The sequence below is a fragment of the Schistocerca gregaria genome, chromosome 8 (assembly GCF_023897955.1).
Source record: "Schistocerca gregaria isolate iqSchGreg1 chromosome 8, iqSchGreg1.2, whole genome shotgun sequence".
NCBI lineage: Eukaryota > Metazoa > Arthropoda > Insecta > Orthoptera > Acrididae > Schistocerca > Schistocerca gregaria.
In genome coordinates this window covers 191,208,817-191,232,395 of record NC_064927.1, presented here as the reverse complement: position 1 = coordinate 191,232,395, position 23,579 = coordinate 191,208,817, and the positions used below count along the sequence as shown (strand labels likewise).

Genomic DNA, 23,579 nt, shown 5'->3' with positions numbered 1-23,579 from the left:
GGGCCATTGATTGAGAGAGTTGCTGGATGTCCTTCTGAGGAATATTGTGCCAATTTCAGTCGAACTGACGCGTAAAATCCCGAGATGGTAGGAGAGCTCTGGCCATAATGTTCCAAACGTATTCAAATGTGAACAGACCTGGCGACCTTGCTGACCAAGGTAGGGTTTGGCAAGCACAAGAAGTCAAGCATTAGAAACTCTCACTGTGCGGACGGGCATTATCTTGCGGAGATATATGCTCGAGAAAGCTTATGAGGAAGGACAGGAAAACGGGACCTAGAATATAGTTGACGTACCGCTGTGCTAAAGGGCGCCATGGATGACAACCAAATGGATCCTGCTATGAAAAGAAATGCCCACACCGCAGATAATCACTCCTGGTTGTCGGGCCACCATCGGTTAATAACCATTGCTATCCAAGGCACCTCCAGATACGTCGTCGATGCTTATCGGGGCCTGGAATCTCATTGACTGTAGCAGAATTTTCAGTGATGAGTCTCGCTTCGAAATGAGCCCGGATGACCAGCAAAGTCGTGTATACAGACGCCCCGGACAGCTGTGGGATACTAAGCACCATACCGCCAGACCACCAGGAGTGATGATCTTGAGTGTCATTCCTTTTCATAGCAGGATCGCTTTGGTTGTCATCCGCTGCACAGCCGTACGTCGTCGATATTCTGACCCCCACCCCGCTCCCGCCTCTTGTTGTCCTTCATGGCAAGGCATCTTGGGCGTATATTTCAGCAAGATAATACCCGTCTGCACACAGCGATTGTTTCTACTGCTCGTCTTGGTGCTTGCTAGACACCTACCTTGGCTAGCAAGGTAGCCTGATCACTCCCCAGGTAGGAATATTTGGGGCATTATCGGCAGGTCCCTCCAACCAGCTCGGGATTGTAGAGATCTATCGCTCCAATTGGACAGAATTTGGCACGATATCCCTCAGGCGGACATTCAGCAACTCTCCTTATGAATGCCAAGCCAAGTAACGGCTTGCATAAGGGCCACAGACGGACCAACGCATTATTGGCTTTATCAATTAGTAAATCGCTATAATATGAATAAAACGACCAATTTTTCCAAAATTGGAATCTACCGATTTTCGTACCATTCCGCTATTTCTTTCGTGGTGTGTCGTTTTCACTTTATTTTATTTTTTCTTAGGCTGCATTTTCGGTTCACCACTCGCATCGATCTAACGTTTCTCGTAAAGGCATCAGCTTTTCGGAGCTGTTCCCTCGTTTCTATGTCATTTCTTCCTTTTCCTGTGTCGTACTCAGCAGGCAAGCGAAACTGTAAACAGTTTTCAGCTGCTCTGTTTCAAGTGAGAAAATATACTCAGTGGTTATATTAATTTACAATAAAGGTTGTTCATTTTCGACTCTGACTACCCAACTTCATAGTCGCTATTCTAACTCATGCCTCTGTAGTGTCGCTCTACTCGGAGATAACTAGATCGAACAAGGGTGGTAGAGCAAATGCAATCCGTTACTGTATATACGACGGCCAAGGGAGAAGAGTTCCTTATATACTTTGTACCAATATCGTGCATTAAATTACTATTCTCTCCCAACAGTATCTTGGGATTATGGTGAGTGACACGGTTAACAGCGATCCGTCCGTCAGATGGAGACGTGAATCTCGACGGCCTCTTTGATACGATACAACAGGAGTAGGCTATATACCGGCACAGGGCTTAATCCTCTACTTTCTCTTATCACTGACAACACTAACATGTTAACGGACTATCATTACCACATATAATCTAATGAGGTGGCACTGATTAAAACTGAGGAGACAATACGTTAGTGGCACTACATGAGTGAAATAAGGATACATTATGAGACATCAACCGATCACTAATTTAGTAATGAAGGGAAGCGTGAAGGGTAAAAACCTAAACCAAGAGATAAATACAGTAAGTAGATTCACAAGGATGTGAGTTACAGTAGTTACTTGGAGATGAAGAGGCTCGCAAAATGAGAGAGAGAGACAGAGAAGAGAGAGAGAATGCAACAGGGACACTTAAGGCACAACTCCCATCCACACACCGCAAGGCAATGTGCCATCGTGTGCAGAGGAAGAATACCCTTCCCGATTTGGTGGCTGAACCTGTCCCTCACTGACTTCCATCCAACAATTACGAGTACATACCACTGACTTTTACTATCTGACTTACTGCTGTATAACTGAAACTTCAATGGATGTACAGGAAGTTATATCTACTTCTGTTTTTCACCTAACAGTGACAGTAAGATACAGTTGTTAATGTTACGAGAGGAGGCAGGATTAATGACATAAAACAAGATAAATGATTAAAATTAAGTACAGTAACATATTACCTTTGTTCTACCACATGAGTTTTGTCTTCTGCTTTGGTGAAAAACTTCTATATTTGCACCTACATTTTGGATCTATTTAACATGTTTATCACAGCGCTACATGACTCAAATGGTGCATATTGAACTATGTTACAGTTATGTGAAGGAGTATGAGATTTACTGTTATTTCCATTTACATAATAAAATTGTAAATTAAAAAGTATTTAAAGAAGTGACAGTTAACAATTTTAGTTGGACTTGCTTACATATTCCAAACTACAACATGTTTATGCAGCTAATAAGTAATATTCTACTGAAATTTAAAAGAAGCTATCGGGAAAATCTTGTAAGTACCGCATTTAATCGTGTATGTTTTACATTATTAATCTGCTACACACGAACAGTCTGTAAGTGAAAACAAATTAAGTGCAAGTATTACCAGGTAGTATTTACAAGTCAGATATACAGTCTGAAACGGAAGCTTTTGGAAAGTAACACAGATTTCCATTTTCAAGATATTAACGAAACTCAGTACATTTGCAAATGTCATGTTCCATGGTAAAAGACATTCGATTTCGAGGTAGAACACGGCGTACAAACGACTAAGCATGGTTTAACCGTGCACACTCTCGTGTAAATAGGTCTAAAATAAATACAAGTTTGATGGCCTTGAAATTTTGTAACTGAAGTATTAACTATTCCAAACAAACAAAAAATGGCTCTGAGCACTATGGGACTCAACTGCTGTGGTCATCAGTCCCCTAGAACTTAGAACTAATTAAACCTAACCAACCTAAGAACATCACAGACATCCATGCCCGAGGCACGATTCGAACCTGCGACCATAGCAGTCGCACAGCTCCGGACTGCGCGCCTAGAACCGCGAGACCACCGCGGCCGGCGTATTCCAAACAGATTTAAACCTAACACAGTACTTAAATATGTGGATCTCGGAATATTTACAAATATTTCACAAAACACAACATCATGTCTAGCAACAACAAAATTTGTAGACAATGATTATGGAGGTACATTCCTTCAGGTGATCCTAAAATCGGTCACTAGATTGAAGTGTCGACCAATAAACGTCTTATGTTCCTACGTGTGTATTCCTAGATACACTATATGTACAATATTCTCACCTACTAATTTTCAGATTTTGCAGTGAAACGCCACAAATATGAATTCTTCTTTATCCACACACATTCCGCTGTACCAACAACGCTAGGATAATTACGTCTGACTCTCCTGACCTATTTATCTCAGTTATAATGACGGTGAGACAAGAAATTCTAGTGTCTGATAGAGACATGAGGAAGGTAACAATTTCTCAATAAATTTACGTTGAGCCTGAAGGTACAACGTAGTAGCAGGAACCCGAGTCCCTAATAACCTCCGACATTATACACTCCTGGAAATTGAAATAAGAACACCGTGAATTCATTGTCCCAGAAAGGGGAAACTTTATTGACACATTCCTGGGGTCAGATACATCACATGATCACACTGACAGAACCACAGGCACATAGACACAGGTAACAGAGCATGCACAATGTCGGCACTAGTACAGTGTATATCCACCTTTCGCAGCAATGCAGCCTGCTATTCTCCCATGGAGACGATCGTAGAGATGCTGGATGTAGTCCTGTGGAACGGCTTGCCACGCCATTTCCACCTGGCGCCTCAGTTCGACCAGCGTTCGTGCTGGACGTGCGGACCGCGTGAGACGACGCTTCATCCAGTCCCAAACATGCTCAATGGGGGACAGATCCGGAGATCTTGCTGGCCAGGGTAATTGACTTACACCTTCTAGAGCACGTTGGGTGGCACGGGATACATGCGGACGTGCATTGTCCTGTTGGAACAGCAAGTTCCCTTGACGGTCTAGGAATGGTAGAACGATGGGTTCGATGACGGTTTGGATGTACCGTGCACTCTTCAGTGTCCCCTCGACGATCACCAGAGGTGTACGGCCAGTGTAGGAGATCGCTCCCCACACCATGATGCCGGGTGTTGGCCCTGTGCGCCTCGGTCGTATGCAGTCCTGATTGTGGCGCTCACCTGCACGGCGCCAAACACGCATACGACCATCATTGGCACCAAGGCAGAAGCGACTCTTATCGCTGAAGACGACACGTCTCCATTCGTCTCTCCATTCACGCCTGTAGCTACACCACTGGAGGCGGGCTGCAGGGTGTTGGGGCGTGAGCGCAAAACGGCCTAACGGTGTGCGGGACCGTAGCCGAGCTTCATGGAGACGGTTGCGAATAGTCCTCGCCGATACCCCAGAAGCAACAGTGTCCCTAATTTGCTGGGAAGTGGCGGTGCGGTCCCCTACGGCACTGCGTAGGATCCTATGGTCTTGGCGTGCATCCGTGCGTCGCTGCGGTCCGGTCCCAGGTCGACGGGCACGTGTACCTTCCGCCGACCACTGGCGACAACATCGATGTACTGTGGAGACCTCACGCCCCACGTGTTGAGCAATTCGGCGGTACGTTCACCCGGCCTCCCGCATGCCCACTATACGCCCTCGCTCAAAGTCCGTCAACTGCACATACGGTTCACGTCCACGTTGTCGCGGTATGCTACCAGTGTTGAAGACTGTGATGGAGCTCCGTACGCCACGGCAAACTGGCTGACACTGACGGCGGCGGTGCACAAATGCTGCGCAGCTAGCGCCATTCGACGGCCAACACCGCGGTTCCTGGTGTGTCCGCTGTGCCGTGCGTGTGATCATTGCTTGTACAGCCCTCTCGCAATATCCGGAGCAAGTATGGTGTGTCTGACACACCGGTGTCAATGAGTTCTTTTTTCCATTTCCAGGAGTGTATTACAGAACTGAATCACATCTTCATCTTCAGAAAACACTGAATGACACACGTATTAAAGCAACAATAAGTATTAACATTGTCCGATTTCGCACTAATTACCCTTGCACGTCCTTCTTTCCAGCTACATCTTCCTCATTTCTCGCTATTCTTGGTTTGTGCAATCTCCTCAAATGTCGTTTCCTCAGAGCTTGCTACAGCAGAAACATCTATCGTGTACTCCTATAAATTCTTTGTATACCTCCCATTAGCATTATTGTTATTAGTTTCATTATTACTGTTATTATTATTATTATTATTACTGGTATCACTGTTAGCAGCAGCTGCTGTAGTATAGTTAGTATTATTTAGTCACAATGCCACTTCACACACAAATCATTCTAGTGCTATCTGTCATATTAAAGGTATTATTTTTATGACGTAAAATGATGTTGCATGTATGAAAACCTGGTCCGATGTAGGGGAGGAGATGACTACCTCAGCCAGATCAGAATTTAAAAAAATTAATACAATCGATTAAAAAATAAAAATACCACAATGAACGCTCACAATTAAGATTAGCAGAACAAATCATGATGGTCTCATCTACACAACAAGCAAAATACGGTCTTACATACGGCATAAATATGCCTTTAAAAGGCACAAAGGTAGCGATTGGAAGAATAATGTAAGGGGTCACAGGGTTTGTTAAAAAATAAACACATGTCTGCGCGGGATTGCGGATCATAACGAAGCAAAAGATAATAGGTCACAACATCGATTCTGTGCAGAGACTTTCTGGTATTAACCTTCTATTAGTCTTCAGAGCAACACTTGTTTCCGGAAAGTTTGTGGTCTGTGCAAATACAGTTAGAAATTTCAGCATCAAACAGCTAACACACCGCGAAACAATCTGGAATCCGAGTGAAATTGTTTTCAACCGAGTTTTGTTGATACAGGTGCTAAAGTTAATCAAATGTTTAGTTACCGTTTAACACCAGAGGATTAAGCTAAGCTGCCTCCGCTCTCCGTTTATCCGGTTGACAAATGTTGCGGCGATTCATATTTTACTGTCGTGCTTGAGCGACAGAACTCGATTAATCACGCCTTCTACCTACTGCTGCTGGATCTCGCTACGAGGTTACTACGTGCAAACGAACATGTCGTTCCGTATCTTACCCAACAGTACTGTCAGTTTGATACTTTTAAGTACTACGCAACTCCTTTATTTTTATTAAATTTGCAAGATCAAGAACTTTCCAGACTAACACAAATAATTCTATTGTGTATCACTACAATAGGTACACGATTAAACACTGCCACAACTGATTTTGAATAACGTCTTTTAACTGTAATGTTTCATGAAATGTTGTACCCTTCTTTGGTTTCGCTTCGACCATTTGGGATCACGAACGACCTGTTCTGTGCGTCTTCTTTGTTGCTCACACTATTTTATTCTCTTTCTTCATTGTCCCATCTACTGAAAACTTAATTCTTATTTTGATTCACAACGTTGACAGCACTTCGAAAGTATTTATACACCGGACTGGTATTTGGGCACACGCACATCATCAATAGCATAAGACACAGAGGATAGACTTACAAATTTATGTGTATTGTTGTCTATAACACAAAAAATTTGTATACACTGAATTAGAAACGTAAGGTTCTTACATAGTGTCACTCGGTGGTGTCAAATATAAAACTTTTGTAATTGTTAAAAATTATTTTAGGAAAAATATGACCCCTACTAATATTTAAATTCTGATTATCTGTACATAAGAATGCCTACAACACCACGTCAGCGTCCATTATCTGTCTTACCTCTGCGGTACACGGTTCGTCGTGTGTACATGTTGTTACTGTGCAACACTAAACCGTCAGACGTCCTTGCTGTGTCGGACACTAGTGTTGCAGTAATAGTACTTGGAAGTGCTGGTCAGGACAAAGAATCTCACGTTACAGGATACTTCTCACCTCTAACAAGATACCTAGGTGGAATGTACTTATTTAGTACGCTGGATATCACTTGTGAACAAATAGCATATAAGGGTAGAACACAGGAAACGAAACTGGTGTTACCAGTTATGAACAACACACAGAGCAAGTCGGACGAAAATGTAACAAAATCTGTGGCAACTATATAAAGAGGCTGCCAGCCTGGACGTGGTCCTCAGGACTTACTACCATATAAAATCAAGGTTAGTCAAGTTTACGTATAGGGGAACAGCGAAAACGCCAAACTGAACTTATCTTGTTAGCACATTCTTAAAGTTTTGTATACACATCTCATTGCATAACTCGATCTGTTTATTAAACAGCAATTACTAATATTTACGATTGCAGTAGTGTATAAAACAGGAGATTTTGTACTTCATTTGGTTGTAACATTCAATTGGATATCTAAAAATGGTAATTAACTAATGCATAACCTACAAAATATGTCTTCATTCGAGTAAAATGTGGAGTAGTAAACTTTACGATAGTTTAGTAGCAATGGAACATTCCCTCTTCAATGTTCTAGTCCTATGGATGTTGTTAAGGTGTTTCTCCATGTGACTGGACATTCTATTTCTGTTAGCGCATTCAGAATCTACCTTTTCCATCCTGTGAAGAATGGTGATATTCTTAATGCTGTCGCTTTCAGAATTCTTGTGCTCTCTTAAATGAGCGCAAACTAATGAGAATTGGACTCATATGTTATCTAAAGGTCGTACTGGAATTCTTTTCACGACATACAATTTTACATACTTTGGGCTCGTCGTAGACCTGACTGTCATCAATTTTAGTATGCTTGTTACACGATTTACTACTTTTTTCTCTGTCTAGCAGCCAATTTGCAGCCCAGTTTTCCGATATAAACGATTCATCTTATGGTAAAATGTGACGCCAATACGGCAAAACTACAAACCTCTCATTTCTCCTCTTTGGTTGACTCGTTTTGCATTCCGAACAAAGAAAATATCAGAATCAGGGATTTTACAGAGTATGTAGGCATATAACATAAGTACGTAAATTTGTAGGTGGCGGCTGCAAAAAGTTTTATGTTGGACAAACCAAGAAGAACATCAAAACGAGGTGTAAGGAACGTCTTAATGTTAGTGAGTCCCATTCCTGCAGCCTTTAGGTCTTTCGCTACAGACGTGCGGCTTTTGCTGTGAACGCTGGTGTCTGTGCTAAGTGACGGCGTTCCGGCCGATATAAAATAATCATCCGATTTAGCGAAAATTTTAATTTTTAACATCTTACGCCCTATAAAGAAATGAATTTCTTTTCGTTAACCGCCATACTTACTGCTACGAGTCAAATTAAAGGAAAGATTCGAAGAGTAAAAACACATTGCGTAAGCTTCCCGTATGCTTTATTTAATTCATACATTGCATCGGTTAAATTGTAGATAAGATATCTACATTTTGTTTAAAATTCAGAGGAGGAGGATATTTCATTTCGTTTTGGAGTATCTATCTGAAGGAAGGTTGAGTGTCACGCGCCGATTCACGTCTTTACGTATCACGAGTCATCTGGTCCTACCAATCATAGTATCTTTCGTGTCTTTCAAAACGATTCAAGGTATCGAAACAAGATTTTTTGCTAATGATAGCATGCAGTGAGGCACGTAAGTCGGATGATAGGAATCTTTTTACTCGCCGGGATATGGAAGTAACTCCTCCACGGCACTGAGAGGTCGGCAGATCAGAACGCATTCAGACGTAGATAGCACTGTAGGAAAATCCAAGCGGAACGTGTATACACGCCCAGAACACCTGGGGAACGGCGTAGCAGGCCATGCATTCAAGCTGACAGCGACGAAAGGGTTTGTTACATTACGAGCGCCTCTTATGAACTGTTACTGTTACTGTTGAACTTTGACGACCTACCAGATAATGCATTCAGATGCATGCAGTTTCGTATAGAGTTTAGTTTGATTTTGTGATTTTGGCTCCTGATATATTATATTCTCAATTATTTCTTTCCCTCTAAACATTTCATCCGATGATCTGATGAGATGAAGCTAAAAAGTATAACACAGTATTCGTTAGTAACATGGTCTCAGCTCCCCTAAGGCAGTATCAGTACGCCTAGCCTTTGTACAGAAATGGTTTACACTCGTCGCGACCTTTACCATCTATACTTTTACTTCGTCAGTCAACAATGTGTGGTATCAGAATCTTCTTCTCCTTCCTTCTTTTCTTCTTCTTCTTCTTCCTCTTCTTCTTCACCATCACCATCGTTATCGTCACTGTCATCATCATCGTCAGTGCTATTATCTACTATCTCCATCTGTAGGTGTAGCTCCGTTTTCGTGATGCCCCTCCAATATTTTATCACCTTCCGAGCCAGAAAAACGTAGATTATACAGCGCATTTGTAATCCTCTCACTGTGAACTGGGTTTTATTTGGTCCACAGGTAGCTTTTCGCCATAATGTGAGCCCCATCGTCATCGTCACCGAAAGCCCATCCTCGCTTGGAACTTAGTGCAGGCTTCTGCTGGGAAACTGCTCTTACTACTTCAGCATCCTCATTCCTGTAAATTTTGTCTAATGAGGACGCCTCCACTGCGTTTCTCTGAGAAAGACTGTACAACCTGCTGCTACATTTAATGAGGCCATTCCTATTTATGTTTCACACATAATTAATGTACTCGGGAATGTATTCTTTATCTGACACCACCCAGGTGTATTCGCTGTATTAAAAGCATTTTGAAAACTAAAATTTCTGAGAAATCTCTCTCATCTCATAGTGGACCGTACAAGTGTCTGGAAAATGGTGAGCCCATTGAGAGCTTTGCTTCTATTAAGTGTGAACGATATGCTTCACGTATTGTGGCGACAGATAGCAAACAGGTATCAACGTACCAGTGCATTGGCCTCCCTCTCTTCTGAATCTCACGGAGACTTCCCACTGCGCTGCAGAGCCAGTCCTACAACACTGGGAGAAACCTAAAGGCAGCCGGAGAAGCTAAGGGACTTTGCAGTCTTAAAGTCCCGGCAGAACTTATATCGTGTGCGGAGTGGGAAGCAGAGAAGAGGCAACTGAAAGTCTGCAGTCTTGAGTCGATGTGTGAGGCGAGGGCGGAGCCATAGTGGTTGAGTCTGAGAACAACGAAGGCGCTGTCTACTGACGAGAACGTGGCTTCATAGGCTACAAATCGCTACCCTATAAACAAACACAAAAACATAAAACTTTCCACAAGTTTGAAAATAGTTTCGATGATGAGCTAAATCTGTCACTATTTCGAAGGGTATACAGGGTTGCCCATTGATCGTGACCGAGCCAAATATCTCACGAAATAAGCGTCAAAACAAAAAAACTACAAAGAACGAAATTTGTCTAGGCAGTCATTTTTCCCTCGTTCTGTTTGGGAGTGGAACAGGGAGAGAAGATGCTAGTTGTGGTACGAGGTACCCTCCACCACACAACGTATGTTGGATTGGGGCGTATGTATGTAGATGTAGATGAAACCAGATGGCGCTAGGTTTGGCCCTCTAGATGGCGCTTCCATAGGTCAAACGGGTATCAACTACGTTTTTAAAAATAGGAACCCCAATTTTATTACGTATTCGAGTTGTAGGTAAAGAAACATGAAGCTTTCAGTTGAACCACGTTTTGCACTGACAAGTGCAACCGAAGCTTCTAGAAAAGTCCGGTTACTACCCCAATGCCCCGGTAGTAGTTGAAGAGCCACTGGCTGAACTGGCTGGTGTCTCCAAGCGCTTGGATTGCAGCACCGGGGTCCCCGTTTGAGGCCGCAGAGCTACAGTAATAACATCTGAAGTATATTTCGTATAGCTGAACATTTTTCTCCGGTATACTCAGCAGTAAATTTCCTATCATTAGTTGTACCCTGATTTTGTGTGGTTCTGCAGGCTCTGTCAGTTTTACTCTAACACCGATACAAAACGCTATATCAATTTCTAACGTCCTCCATGGAAGTGAAGTTAGGTTCCTCTAGCGATGAATGTCCAGAATCAGTCACCTCCTCGAGACTGTTGCTGGTGGATAAATAGACAGCACTACTATCAAAACCTGTGACATCTCTGCTGGTTACTACGTGACGATCTCTCATCGCCAGATGAGCCCACATGGCGCCTCCAACATTTTCATACTGCCATATTGTAAGCAGTGATTCATGCATTGGGCAGATGCTTCTGAACGCGAAAGCTAGAAAGTAACTTTCGATGGACGCAACGAGGTGGCGCAATGGTTAGCACATTGGATTCGCAGTCTGGAGGACGACTCTTCACCCCCGCGTCTGATAATCCAGATTTAGGTTTTACGTGATTTCCCTAAATCGTTTCAGGCAAATATTGGAATGAAAACTTTCACGGCCGGAACTGTCATGATTAATAAAAGTCTTTTCCGGGCTATTATGCCGTGGTCTGATGGATTTCGCATTGTAACCCAACGTTTCGTCCCCATCTGCGGAGGACATCTTCAAGGGGGTTCGTGGCTTCTGTTAACTTCCGAAACACAGTGAGACAGTGTGTGTTTCGGAAGTTAACAGAAGCCACGAACCACCTTGAAGATGTCCTCCGCAGATGGGGACGAAACGTTGGGTTACAATGCGACATCCATCAGACCACGGCATAATAGCCCGGAAAAGAATTTTATTAATCAAATATTGGAATGGTTCCTTCGAAAGGGCAAGGCCGATTTCCTTTCCCATTCTTCCTTAATCCGAGCTTGCGCTCCCTCCCTGATGATCTCGATGTCGACGTGAAGTTAAAAATTAATCTCCTCCTCCTTCTTTCGATGGAATGGCTGCTCACCGCTGATCTACGCCACTCAATAGGTGAGCCTGTTGCAATTTCGATCAGGTGTCCTCGATTTCAGTAACTGAGATTTGACTGAAACCCATGTCATCAATACGTTGTTTCTACCAGCAACTGTCTTTGACTGCAACTATCTTTCCCAAATGAAGATACTCACCCGTTACTCTAGCCATTGTGATACCTTCAAAGAACTCAGTAACGGCACAGTTTCAGGGAGAGTCTCAAGTTTAAGGTATCCATTTGCCTTCACTGTTAAATGGGTTATCATAAAATTGTTTGTCTCCCACACCATACCTCTCACCAGTGCTGGACTGCACTGCCAAAAGTCAGTAAATATCACGATCACGATGGTGTGGTCTTACTTTGCTGGAACCAAGCAGGGTGCCATTATACTGTGGTCACATCATTTTGTCTCACGTCCAATTCCAGCGATGCACGATAAAACGTTTTAATGATTGGCTAGACATTAGATTTCTGACTACATTTGTATGGGTGGGAACGCGTTAATGAAGGAAAAGCAATTAATATGGGAATCTTCCATTAGTAACAAATAAATATGTTACACGTATTTTCCTTAAAACAAGGAAAGAGAATTATTTACCAGTCCATATCAGAGCGTTTGGACTGGGGAGTGTGCCTCGTTCACTTCTTAGCTAGATTTCAACCTAGGCAGACGCACTTTCATAATCGTTCCTCAGCCAGTTCTGTATTGTTTGCATTGATTCTATGAGGAGGGCCCCATCAGGCTTAGTCCCTGAGAATATGTTGTATTAGTTCATGGTATTCCATGTTACGAGATTGTCAGTTCATAGCCGCAGCTGCAGTTCTACAAACTACTGAAGATAAGTTATTTCATTGTACTGTGTGTTTCTTGAATAATAATCCTTCTCTCTAATAGTGTGCCATACCGCACATTATTGCTACTTGGACTCCTTCAGCTCCTATCAACTCGGCCTCCTACTTAATTGCGTTTAGTAACGAGCTGAAAACACCCACGCGTTTAGTGAGACACAATAGATAGTAGATTCCTAGGCGCTTGGTGGCTTAATGAGGTTCTTATCTGCGGCGCATGGTAGCATTTCAGGCCCCAAATGTCTATCAGTATTTGATGATACATGTTGTTATCTCGGTTTACTGTTTTTTGCAGCCATCAGCAGAATGTCTTCAGACGTCCAAACTGTATGAAAGGGCGTACGTCCTATAGACCTACAAATAAAAGCCGTGGCTGTCATATATATTGGCCTCAAAGAAAAACAACAAATACACAAAATTCTTAGGGAACAAGCAAAAAATACGTAAGGGATAAAGAATTTATTATTTACAGAATTACAATGGATATGGATGTCCTTACTCACAGAAGGAGAAACTGCAGACAACCTTGTAAGTGGGGCAACCACAGCTGTGAGTAGTCATCTTGGGTATTAATAACCACTTCAGCTGTGTTCAGTCATTTCTTATTGGATCACTACCAGTTTCGTGGCACTAAAACCCACATCTTCAGGTGAATATCTTTACAACAATGAATCCAGAAGGAATAACAAGCCTGAGATATACAATGATGAGGTAAATTATTTTAAGATTTAATTTAAAAAAAATATTAGAAACCTTTACATGACGATATCAAAATGTTAGTACGCATATGACTAAAACATTTGAGCGGTAAAGCTCGGAAACTTTTTACCGAACATTCGTCGTCCGTCAGAGAAAACACCAGTAAAAAGCGGTAGGTCATAGAATAAAACAGCCGTATTCCAGTATTGTGGATGGGTCCTAAACAGATCGTACCATAGTGTTCCGTTAGTAAGGAGAAAGTAGATGTAAACTGTTAAGACCTAATTCTGGGCCAGAATGAAAAACCAAGAAGCGGTTGCCACAAAATGGGGGGTTGTTCTACCTATAAAAATCGCCAGGTAAATCGCTATTGGCGGAAAACAGAACTTGCAATGCTCACTTACCGTTTCTGTGATTTATAGGGAACCACGTACATGGGACGCAGCCGAGTACTGTGTCATACTGACAGTAAGAAAATAGACAGCTTGCTTGTGTTCGGCTCGCCCACGGGTTGATGACGCGCGGGCTCGACTGAATGATGGTGGTGGTGGTTGTTAGTGTTTAACGTCCCGTCGACAACGACGTCATTAGAGACGTAGCACAAGCTCGGGTTAGGGACGGATTAGGAAGGAAAGCGGCCGTGCCCTTTCAAATGAACCATCCCGGCATTTGCCTGAAACGATTGAGGGAAATCACGGAAAACCTAAATCAGGATGACCGGAGACGGGATTGAACCGTCGTCCTCCCAAATGCGAGTCCAGTGTGCTAACCACTGCGCCACCTCGCTCGGTCCGACCGAATGAGTGGTGGTCTTCTGGGAATTACACGGATGGTGAATGAGAACAAAGAATATTGGGACAAAAAGTGCAAAAACTCTTTTTAAAATACAATCTGTAGAGTATTAATATGACAGTGACAGCAGAAATATTTTTCGTTAGTAACGCTCGTAAGTTAGGCTAAAGCTAGAGCGTCTAAGAGGAACTTCATGTGCGTATATTACTGCAACGGAACAGATCTACCGGCAATGTCCACTGAATAAATCTTAAAACTTAAAATACATTAAAATTTTTAAAGTTATTGATTCGTAAGAGTGTTTCGAGAATTTTTCACTTTCACAGTTAAAAGGATCCAAGAATGTAGAGAATTTTGATGCTTAATAAGAATAGATAATATTTAAGAAAATTTATAAAAAAATTTAAAACGTACTTGAAATGAAGACTTGGAAAACACAAGATAATAAGTCGAATGAGACACGGTACCATTTTGGCAAATTCACCGAGTCCCCTTTGTTTCTACCTCCCGCTTTCCATTTGCCTCACCTCACCACACCACCTCCTACGCATCCGCCTTATTATCTTAGGTTTTCTCCACCTCTTTCTTTCACGTAGATTTTTTTTTAAAAAAAATTGTTAAGTTATATGACCTGGCGCTCTCAGCGGTATTTTGTTGTGATGGACGACGAATGTTGTGTAAAAAGATTCAGAGCTTTTCCGCTGTAATGTTTTAGTCATGTGGCTACTAACATTTTGATATTCTCATGTAAAAGTTTCTAATATTAAAAAAAATTATAGTCTTGAAATAATTTACCATGCCAGTGTATGTCTCACGGTTATTATTTCTTCTGGATTTACTGTTATACAGTTGTTCACTTGAACATGCGACTTTTAATGCCACGAAACCGGTAGTGACCCAATAATAACGGGCCAAATACAGCTGAAGCGGTCATTAATGTCCATGAAAGAAGAAATTTTTAGCGTGTTGCTGGTGCAAACGAAAGGTTTAAGGTACATTTTGAGTCAGGAATGGAACTGATCTACTGCCCTGGCTGATATGGGCCCTTTCCTACATATCTGAATAAACTGGTAAGAGAGTAACGACCACTTTTGACTGTCGCGCAAACGACACATCGGATCATGACCTATGAAAATGTCCCCCCAGTGTGAAGAAATGGCAAGGAATATTAGGTAGGTTTTAAGAGGCAGTACTCATTATAACATAATAAGAGTAAAGAAGAACTTTGAAAGCCCAAATCACCTAGCTGCCACTGCCACATAAAAATCAAGGCTTCAGTTCAGTCTATAGACATCACAGAGAAGACGAGAAAAGGCCGTAGACGGCCCTGCGGAACGAGAACGAAGCCTGATAGATCTGTGATCGCCTGGTCGAGTAACAGATGAGCGAATGGAAATGGCCGCGAGCAACCTTAACAAGAACGTGAATAATCGGTGGAAGATTTCGCACAATCAGTATATGACAATCTCGCACTGCGTCCCTCATCCACTTTCCTCCTCACACTGCACACTCTTCTCATAACCACCTGCCACTTCAAACCCTCTTCATCTTCGCCGCGAGGGGTAGCTGCGCGGTATTGGGCCTCTTGTGACGGTCCGCGCGGCTTCCCCCATCGGAGGTTCGAGTCCTCCCTCGAGCATGATTGTGTGTGTCGTCCTTAACCTAAGGTAGTTTAAGCTACACTAAGTAGTGTGTAAGCTTAGGAAACGATGACATCAGCAGTTTGGTCCCATAAGCCCTTACCACAAATTTCATAAAATTTCCTCTCCATCTTCCACCACACACATTCATCCAATGGCCACATCACACCCTAGAAGTCCCGTAAGATTTCACACATTTGAACACCCTAGACCCTCATTCTTTTCCACCTGCCCGGTAGCCCTCTGCACGTGGCTCCTACACTTACCATTCTCTCTGACCATGTCCTCATTCCCCCACTCTCCGTCAATTTCCTCTTCGTCATCTTTGTCCAGCTGTTACTCCCATCTTCCCCTCTCTCCCTGTCCATCTTCACTCTATTTCATCCTACCTCCTCTCTCTCTCTCTCTCTCTCTCTCTCTCTCTCTCTCTCTCTCTCTCCACACACACACTGTCTATCTCCTCCTCTACCCCTTCAGAGTCCATCTGCTCCACCCCTCTCTGTCCATCTCCCTCTCTATCCATCTTTTCCTTCCCCTGTCACACTGCCTAAAATGTCTCTGAGCACTATGGGACTTAACATCTTAGGTCATCAGTCCCCTAGAACTTAGAACTACTTAAACCTAACTAACCTAAGGACATCACACACATCCATGCCCGAGGCAGGTTTCGAACCTGCGACCGTAGCAGTCCCATGGTTCCGGACTGCAGCGCCTAGGTTCGAATCCTGCCTCGGGCATGGATGTGTGTAATGTCCTTAGGTTAGTTAGGTTTAAGTAGTTCTAAGTTCTAGGGGACTGATAACCACAGCAGTTGAGTCCCATAGTGCTCAGAGCCATTTGAACTTTTTTTTTTTTTTTTTTTTTTTTTTTTTTTTTTTTTTTTTTTTGCAGCGTTTAGAACCGCAAGACCACCGCGGCAGGCCACACTGCCTACTCTTCCCTTTCCCCAGCTCTTGATCCTCTTCCTTCCCGTCTATCTCCTCTTACCCCATACCTCTGTTAATCTCTGAGATGGAAGACGTGGACCAGCTCTATATTAGCCTTAAAGAGCATGGCAAACCACCAAGAAACCACTCACAGCGCGGTTGCAATATAGATCTGGCCCACCTCCCTGTCTCGCAAGCTAACCTGCTCGCATTATGTGATCAAGTCCTACTTTCTCAATTATTTGATGAATGTATTCAAATATCCGTCTACAGCATTGTTGATGCATTAAAATATGTTCTATTATCTAGTCCCTTGCCGATTCTGTGGAAGATCTGACTTCTTATCGGTCCACTTAATTTTCAGCAATCTTCAGAAGCACCACGTTTCAGACGCTTCGTTTCTCTTTGCTTCCGGTTATCCCACAGGCCATAATTCATTTCTGTTCAATGCTGTCGCTGAAAAAAAAGAAAAAATATATTCCATTCCATGTATTGACTGATGTGCTGCTTCTGAATAGCGTCTGCTCTCTGCGATTCAGTTGCTATAGAGCAAAGAACCTGGTGTAAGCTCCGCCTCTTGTGTGTTGCAGTGGTGACGGTGGACATGCAGGCCGTGGAAGGCCGAAGCGTGGAGCTACCTTGCAACGTCACGCCGCCGGGTCATGACAAGCTCTACATGGTCTTCTGGTTCCGCGACGACGCCGGCATCCCTCTGTACAGGTCAGTAACAGCGCCAAACATTGCTGATAGGACACAGTGCTTGCGAGCAGATACAGAAGTGTTTAAATCAAGTGAGAAGTTTGGTGGAAGTCGCGCTGAGTGCTCTCATTCTTAAATACTCAGTGAACATGCTCTGTGTTACTTGCGCGCCATGAGTTATTCTACCTCTAGAGACCAACATATTTTCTAACTTCAGTACTTGAGGTAGTATGTTAAACCTTAAACGCAATATTATACCTCCAAATTCACTAGATTATGGCACAATTTTGGATTTTTAACGTTCTGTCAGTAATTATTTGAGACACCGAGGATCAAATTTTCGTGCCCCTTTAAGCCCTTAGACGGCCAAACCGTAACTGGAGAAGGTGATTGTAAACTTTTAGTAATACAGAAATTGTTAGTTGTGACATCGAGAGCAGGAAGAAGGCAGTAAAACAAACAAATTAGTAAGAACAAATACTGACAGACGAACATTATGAACAAAAATTTGTCCATCATTAAACGAAATGTGTGGAAAAAAGGTTTCTTATCCTCTAATTAAAAAAAATTAGCCAACTGCGAATACAACTCGCAGTATCAGGGTTACACACCGAACTGCGAATTCCATAACATTTCCAAATTATAGAGTGCATTCGTCCCGGGAATCGAGAATCTCGACGAATTTTGCCAGTTATAGATATCGATACTGGCAAGATACTGGTCCTGGGAATTCCAGAAATTACAAGAATGTTTTAATTTTGAGTGTTAAGCTTAATTTTTTGTGTAATTTTGCATTTACAATTGCAGTTCCTGAGAAAGGCGTTTTAACAGGTGGATACGCACACAGTCGAAGCCGGTCGGTTTGGCGAAACGGTTCTAGGCGCTACAGTCTGGAACTGCGCGACCGCTACGGTTGTAGGTTCGAATCCTACCTCGGGAAAAGATGTGTGTGATGTCCTCAGGTTAGTTAGATTTAATTATTTCTAAGTTCTAAGGGCTGATGACTTCAGAAGTTAAGTCCCGCAGAGTTCACAGCCATTTGAACACAGTCGGATTACAAACAAATTGACAATTTTCGGATTTTATCCTTTACTTTTGCTGTGAAGCCTTGCTTCTTTCCAAATTTCATTATCCTATGGAAATAGTCTGTAGGCCTATAGGTTTTGATGAGTTATTTTGCGAGTACCAAAGTATGTGATCTAAATAACCATATATTTTGACTGACTTAAAAGCTTAAATCTTTTACGCCGCCGAGAGACCGTAGGACTTCGGATCAGCCTTCGTGAGGAATACGCTTTTATAGCGGGACAGACAGACATATAACAAATGATAAAACAAAAATATTTTTATTGTATGATAGACGAGTAATTACATATTAACAATTTTCGCATATTTTTCTTTACTTTTACCGTGAAACCTTGCTGGATTCTAGGTCAATGAGAAGTAACCTGCAGTTTTTCAGAAGTGAGTTTGCGAATATCAAAATATGTGACATCAATCGCCGTATCTTTTGACTGCATTTACTTACAGGCTTAAATCTTCTACAGTGCCAGACTGTAGTTCTTAGCATGTGATGTAAATGTTAAGTTATACGTCAACCCAGGTAGATAGACAGACGGACGGACAAGAATGTGATCCCATAAGTGTTCCGTTTTTACCGACTGACGAACGGAAACGTAAAAACATTATCTGCCACACATGTGATCCTCACTACCCGACAGTATTCACAGACCGAACACTTCCACGTGTGACACTTAAAGGATACGGGATTCCAAATTGTGGAAGTCTCTTCACTGCCTTTCATCGGCAGACCGCCTCCGTTTGACCACAGCCTCCTACGACAGCAGCGGAAATCGTTCGGAGCGCATTGATCGGCAATTTCGCATGCCCTGACAAGCTCTGTTTCCTTCAGCCGGCCCACGCCTCGCTCATAACCTTCCCTGGTAATGCCGAAGGTAACTGGAGGCAACACACTAGTCGCCAACTCCGACTTAATATCCGAGTTCACCGGAATAGAGCGGAACGGTAGCGAAGACGTCACCGTCAGATGATGGATTGTTCATACTAGATGGAAAGGCAACAGAACGCCCCATCTCTTAGTTCAGTACTAGGACGGTGACATGACATGTAAATAGTCTATACGGGTTTGCCGCCGGATAAAGTTGGACAGTTTCTCTGAGGAAAATATTGTGGAATTTGCACGTCATCCGTCGGCAAATCCATGACGACTATTTACAACATATCCGCCGGGAAGAGTCATATAAGGTTGTGACATAGTTACCAAAATAAGCAGTCGAGTTAAAGAAGTAATGACTATAAAGTTTAATAAACGTCGAAGCAAATATTGTAATGTATGTTCTTGACAAAGTGTGTATGGTAAACTGCTGGGAAGGGAAACAACAGAGAAATATCGTCCAAACATTAAGGAACATCATCATTTCTCTCCTGCAGAAAATACACGATGTTTTAGAACCAGTGTCAGTCAATCCTACAGACGGTAGCACTGGTCAAAACTGTAAGAAAAATTTCTATAACGATATTTCCAGAAACCAGTAACTGTTGAGATGCGGACCGTTGAAGACCAGCATTTCATAGCCTTTATTTTATACTAGTGAGACCGTATTCTTAAAGAATGACATTGTAAATTTCTACAAGACTAGCGTTGGTAAATCAAATTCACGATCAGTTATGGAGTTGAAGCACCAGGCGACAGGCACATAGGACCACTTTACCAATCAGATCAGCGCGTGCTGTGTATCACCGATCTCTGAGCAATGAATAACCAGAGCTATTGGAGAATGTTATCACTGGAGAAAGATAACGGCGTTCGTTTTATACTCGTAGGGTCACCACCACATTTTCTGCGGATCGGTAGGCAGTAACTCACCGCAACGTTTGATGGACAAGAGTTGGTCGAGGAGACCCAGTGTTTTGGCCTACCTGTTCCACTCGATTTGGAGTTATGGAGCCATTGTTGAATCCTCAACCCACCGAAAACGTCCAGACATTATAAGAGCATGTGACCAACGTATGTGACCCCGTCCCAGTGGATCTGTGTATTTGAAGCAGTACGAGATCCACTACGAAGAAAGGGTTGAAGAATGTGTCAGGATGCGTTGTAGCCACATGCAGCACAACGTATAGTGTCTTTTAGATAACAGAAAGATGGGAGAGAGAAACCAGATTGGCCCAACAGGTCTGGATTTCTGGACATATCATTATTGCAACTTGTCTTCCAGCTTTCACCAGTATTACCTCCTGGAGGAATATGTCACAAATTTTAGACACCCTATATGTAGTCTACAACAAAATCTTGTGCATCAGTAAAAGTTACATACGATATTCTATATGTTAAATTCCAATAACGTACAACATTAAAGCTATCTTCTTCGAAAGTAAACATTATGGGAACCATGGCTGTAGTGAAACTATAAGCATTATAATTTTAAACAAACTATAACGAACCATAATTCTGTCTGTCCGATGTTTTAAATTGTAACAGTTGCGATTTGCATGAAAAGGCTGTGAGTCGAAGAGACCATTTGGATACACTTACAGCATATAAATTACTAGCATCAATAAAAGTTCATTTTATAAGAATTTACAAAGTCTAGAGGTACTTGCTTAGGCAAGTAGTACTCACTTATGGGGAACATAATGTCCATGCATTACTATTTTCGCCAATTGGAGCAAATGCATGTATACATGAAATTGAAAGAATTTGAGAAGACGCAATCTTGGAACCCCATACGTCAGTTCCATTAATAGTATACGGCAACCATCCCCTGTTGCCTGATCGACGCTCCTTAGCCTCCAAACATCAGTTTAACTAAAGCACCATCCAAAATGTAAAAGCTAGTGCAATATTACTGCTAGTAGTACATTTACAACTGTGCTACTCGTTCTCTTTTACTAATGGTACGTTTCACAGTTTTTTTTCTCCAAGAATCAAAGAAATCTCTTACAGAAATAGGTATCACTACATAACAGATCATAACCTGTAATTGTACATATGAACATTACAAAATTAATAAAAAATTGTCAGCTGTAAGAATTAACATAGGGTGGGAAGGAAATATGTTTGAAAATGGCTAACTTCCAATAACGTAAGCATAGAGATATATCTTTTGTGCTTCTATGCCTATAAACTTGAATATCGCCCTAAAACTGTTTGTAGAACACTGACTAGAAATGCTTTACAAAATGACAGTTGTAAATAAAGTAAACGTAAAGGTTTGTGGAATAGCTTTAGCAGCGCTTTTGTGAGAAGTTTCCAATTTCTGTTACGCAACGTCTTGCGCTGAGTAACAGCTCATGAATACTCTGTCACCCTATGACCAATAAAAGAGAATGGTGTAGTGAATAATTAAGCTTTTATACTAGCTTGTGTAAAAAAACAAAAGACAAGAGGAAGCCACATAAAGGTGTACAGCAAAGAGAGTTAAATACAGAATGGCATGGCATTTATTGCAAGAAGTTTCGTGTCGTCGTTGCCACTGTAGAGTCTTATGGGGAAGCAAGGCAGAGGAGGTTGTTCGGTGGATGTTATCCTCTTTCTACAGCACAACTGCACGCATTTATTAGCGGGGTCTTTATTAACAAGCACAAGAATCTACTTATGTTTAAGCTAGTCCATTTGTTGTGGTACTAGGTCTCCTATAATAGTCCCACTAAGCCTCGCTGTTGGTGAAGTTCAAGTCTCGCTATAAACACTACACTTTTGTAGCCAGTGACGTGAACTGACAGACTCCAACTAGAATAGTAACTAAGCTGGTAACTGGCCCGACTGTAACTGACTTAGCTGACTTGGTAGAGACTGTGACTGACTGCGACTGACTGACTGCGACTGCAACTCCGACTGCGACTTAGTGGGTGACTGTGACTGACTGGCCGCTCAGGTCCGCGGCGGCGATCTAAATACTTGTGCTTGAGAGGGTGTTGACGGCGCGTCGCTTGCGATTTTCTCTTTGGCCACTCATCTGCTAGGCGCGGTTGATTCAGCGCCTATTATCGATCTTCTTGCAACCTCTTTGCCGATCGGTGTGCTGGCGACAGATTACGCCAGCACATTCTTGCCCTTCTCTCCGTACTCCGAAATTCTGCAGCGTTGTCATTTAGAGAGGCAGCGAACGATAACGGAGTGGGAGGCAGCACGCTGGACGTAGAGATGAGCTGGGAGCCGTGACTGTGGTGGACGGCATACTCCTAACTGCGGCCCGCCGTCTGCCTTGCGAGGCAACAGGAACATCCTCCAGATAACTGCTGCCAGGGCACACGTCTAGGCCTGAGGACGTAACCTGAGGTGATGACGGGAACGGCGCCGGTGATGGCGGGTCCAGCTCCATCGGATTGGCGAGCGGGGACGGCGGGGATGAGAGCGCATCGTTCAAGAAGAATACTGTAGTGGCAAACTATAGTGTGTCGCCATCTGCCGAGGCCCTAGGATGGTGGCGGAACTGTTAAGTGCTTCGTAAATAGAATGAAAAACCAGTTCTTAGTGAAATCCACTTATTCGTTTAGCATTTCTGAAGAAAATTGTGTTTTACTCTGAAAAATCTTCAGTCCCACAAGCATTTTTAATGTCTTAGGGGCGCTGTGCAGAATTTTGGTACTTAACACGAACAAATCCCTGATTCGCCCCATCCTTTGCTATGTAAATCTTCCAAGGATCTCTGTCCCTCGAAATTTCTATAAGTCCTCCAGACCCTCGAATGCCTTGGTCTTTGCCTCACTTTCAGCATCCATTTACCTTCTCCAAGAGGGTTCCTTTACTAACAGATCGAATTCCGACCTCTCGTCGCTCACATAGAACGCCTCCGGATGACCTACACCATCTGTAAACTCGACTTCAACAGTCCTATTGTGTCCCCTCTCCTTTATAATTCAAGTTAATGTCCCACAAGCCCTTCAACTGCATATCCTCCACTTCCTCTCCCAAATAAATTTCAACCGTATCCCTCTCCCGGATCACGTACTTCGCTCCGACCTATACCCGTCCTATCAGCTCTAAATCCATCCTACCATATCCATCCGCAAGGGCTCCCTCCTCCCCCTCCTCTCCCCCCTACC

General features: G+C 42.8%; 1 protein-coding gene across 1 annotated transcript in view; it reads left to right on the top strand.

Moving 5' to 3' along the window:
- LOC126284502 (nephrin-like) overlaps nucleotides 1-23,579 on the top strand; it is a 1,138,462-nt gene that overhangs the window by 533,111 nt on the left and 581,772 nt on the right. Inside the window, exon 2 of the mRNA XM_049983477.1 lies at nucleotides 17,402-17,531. Coding sequence (XP_049839434.1) covers nucleotides 17,402-17,531 — 130 coding nt within the window. The remainder of the gene's footprint in view (nucleotides 1-17,401; nucleotides 17,532-23,579) is intronic.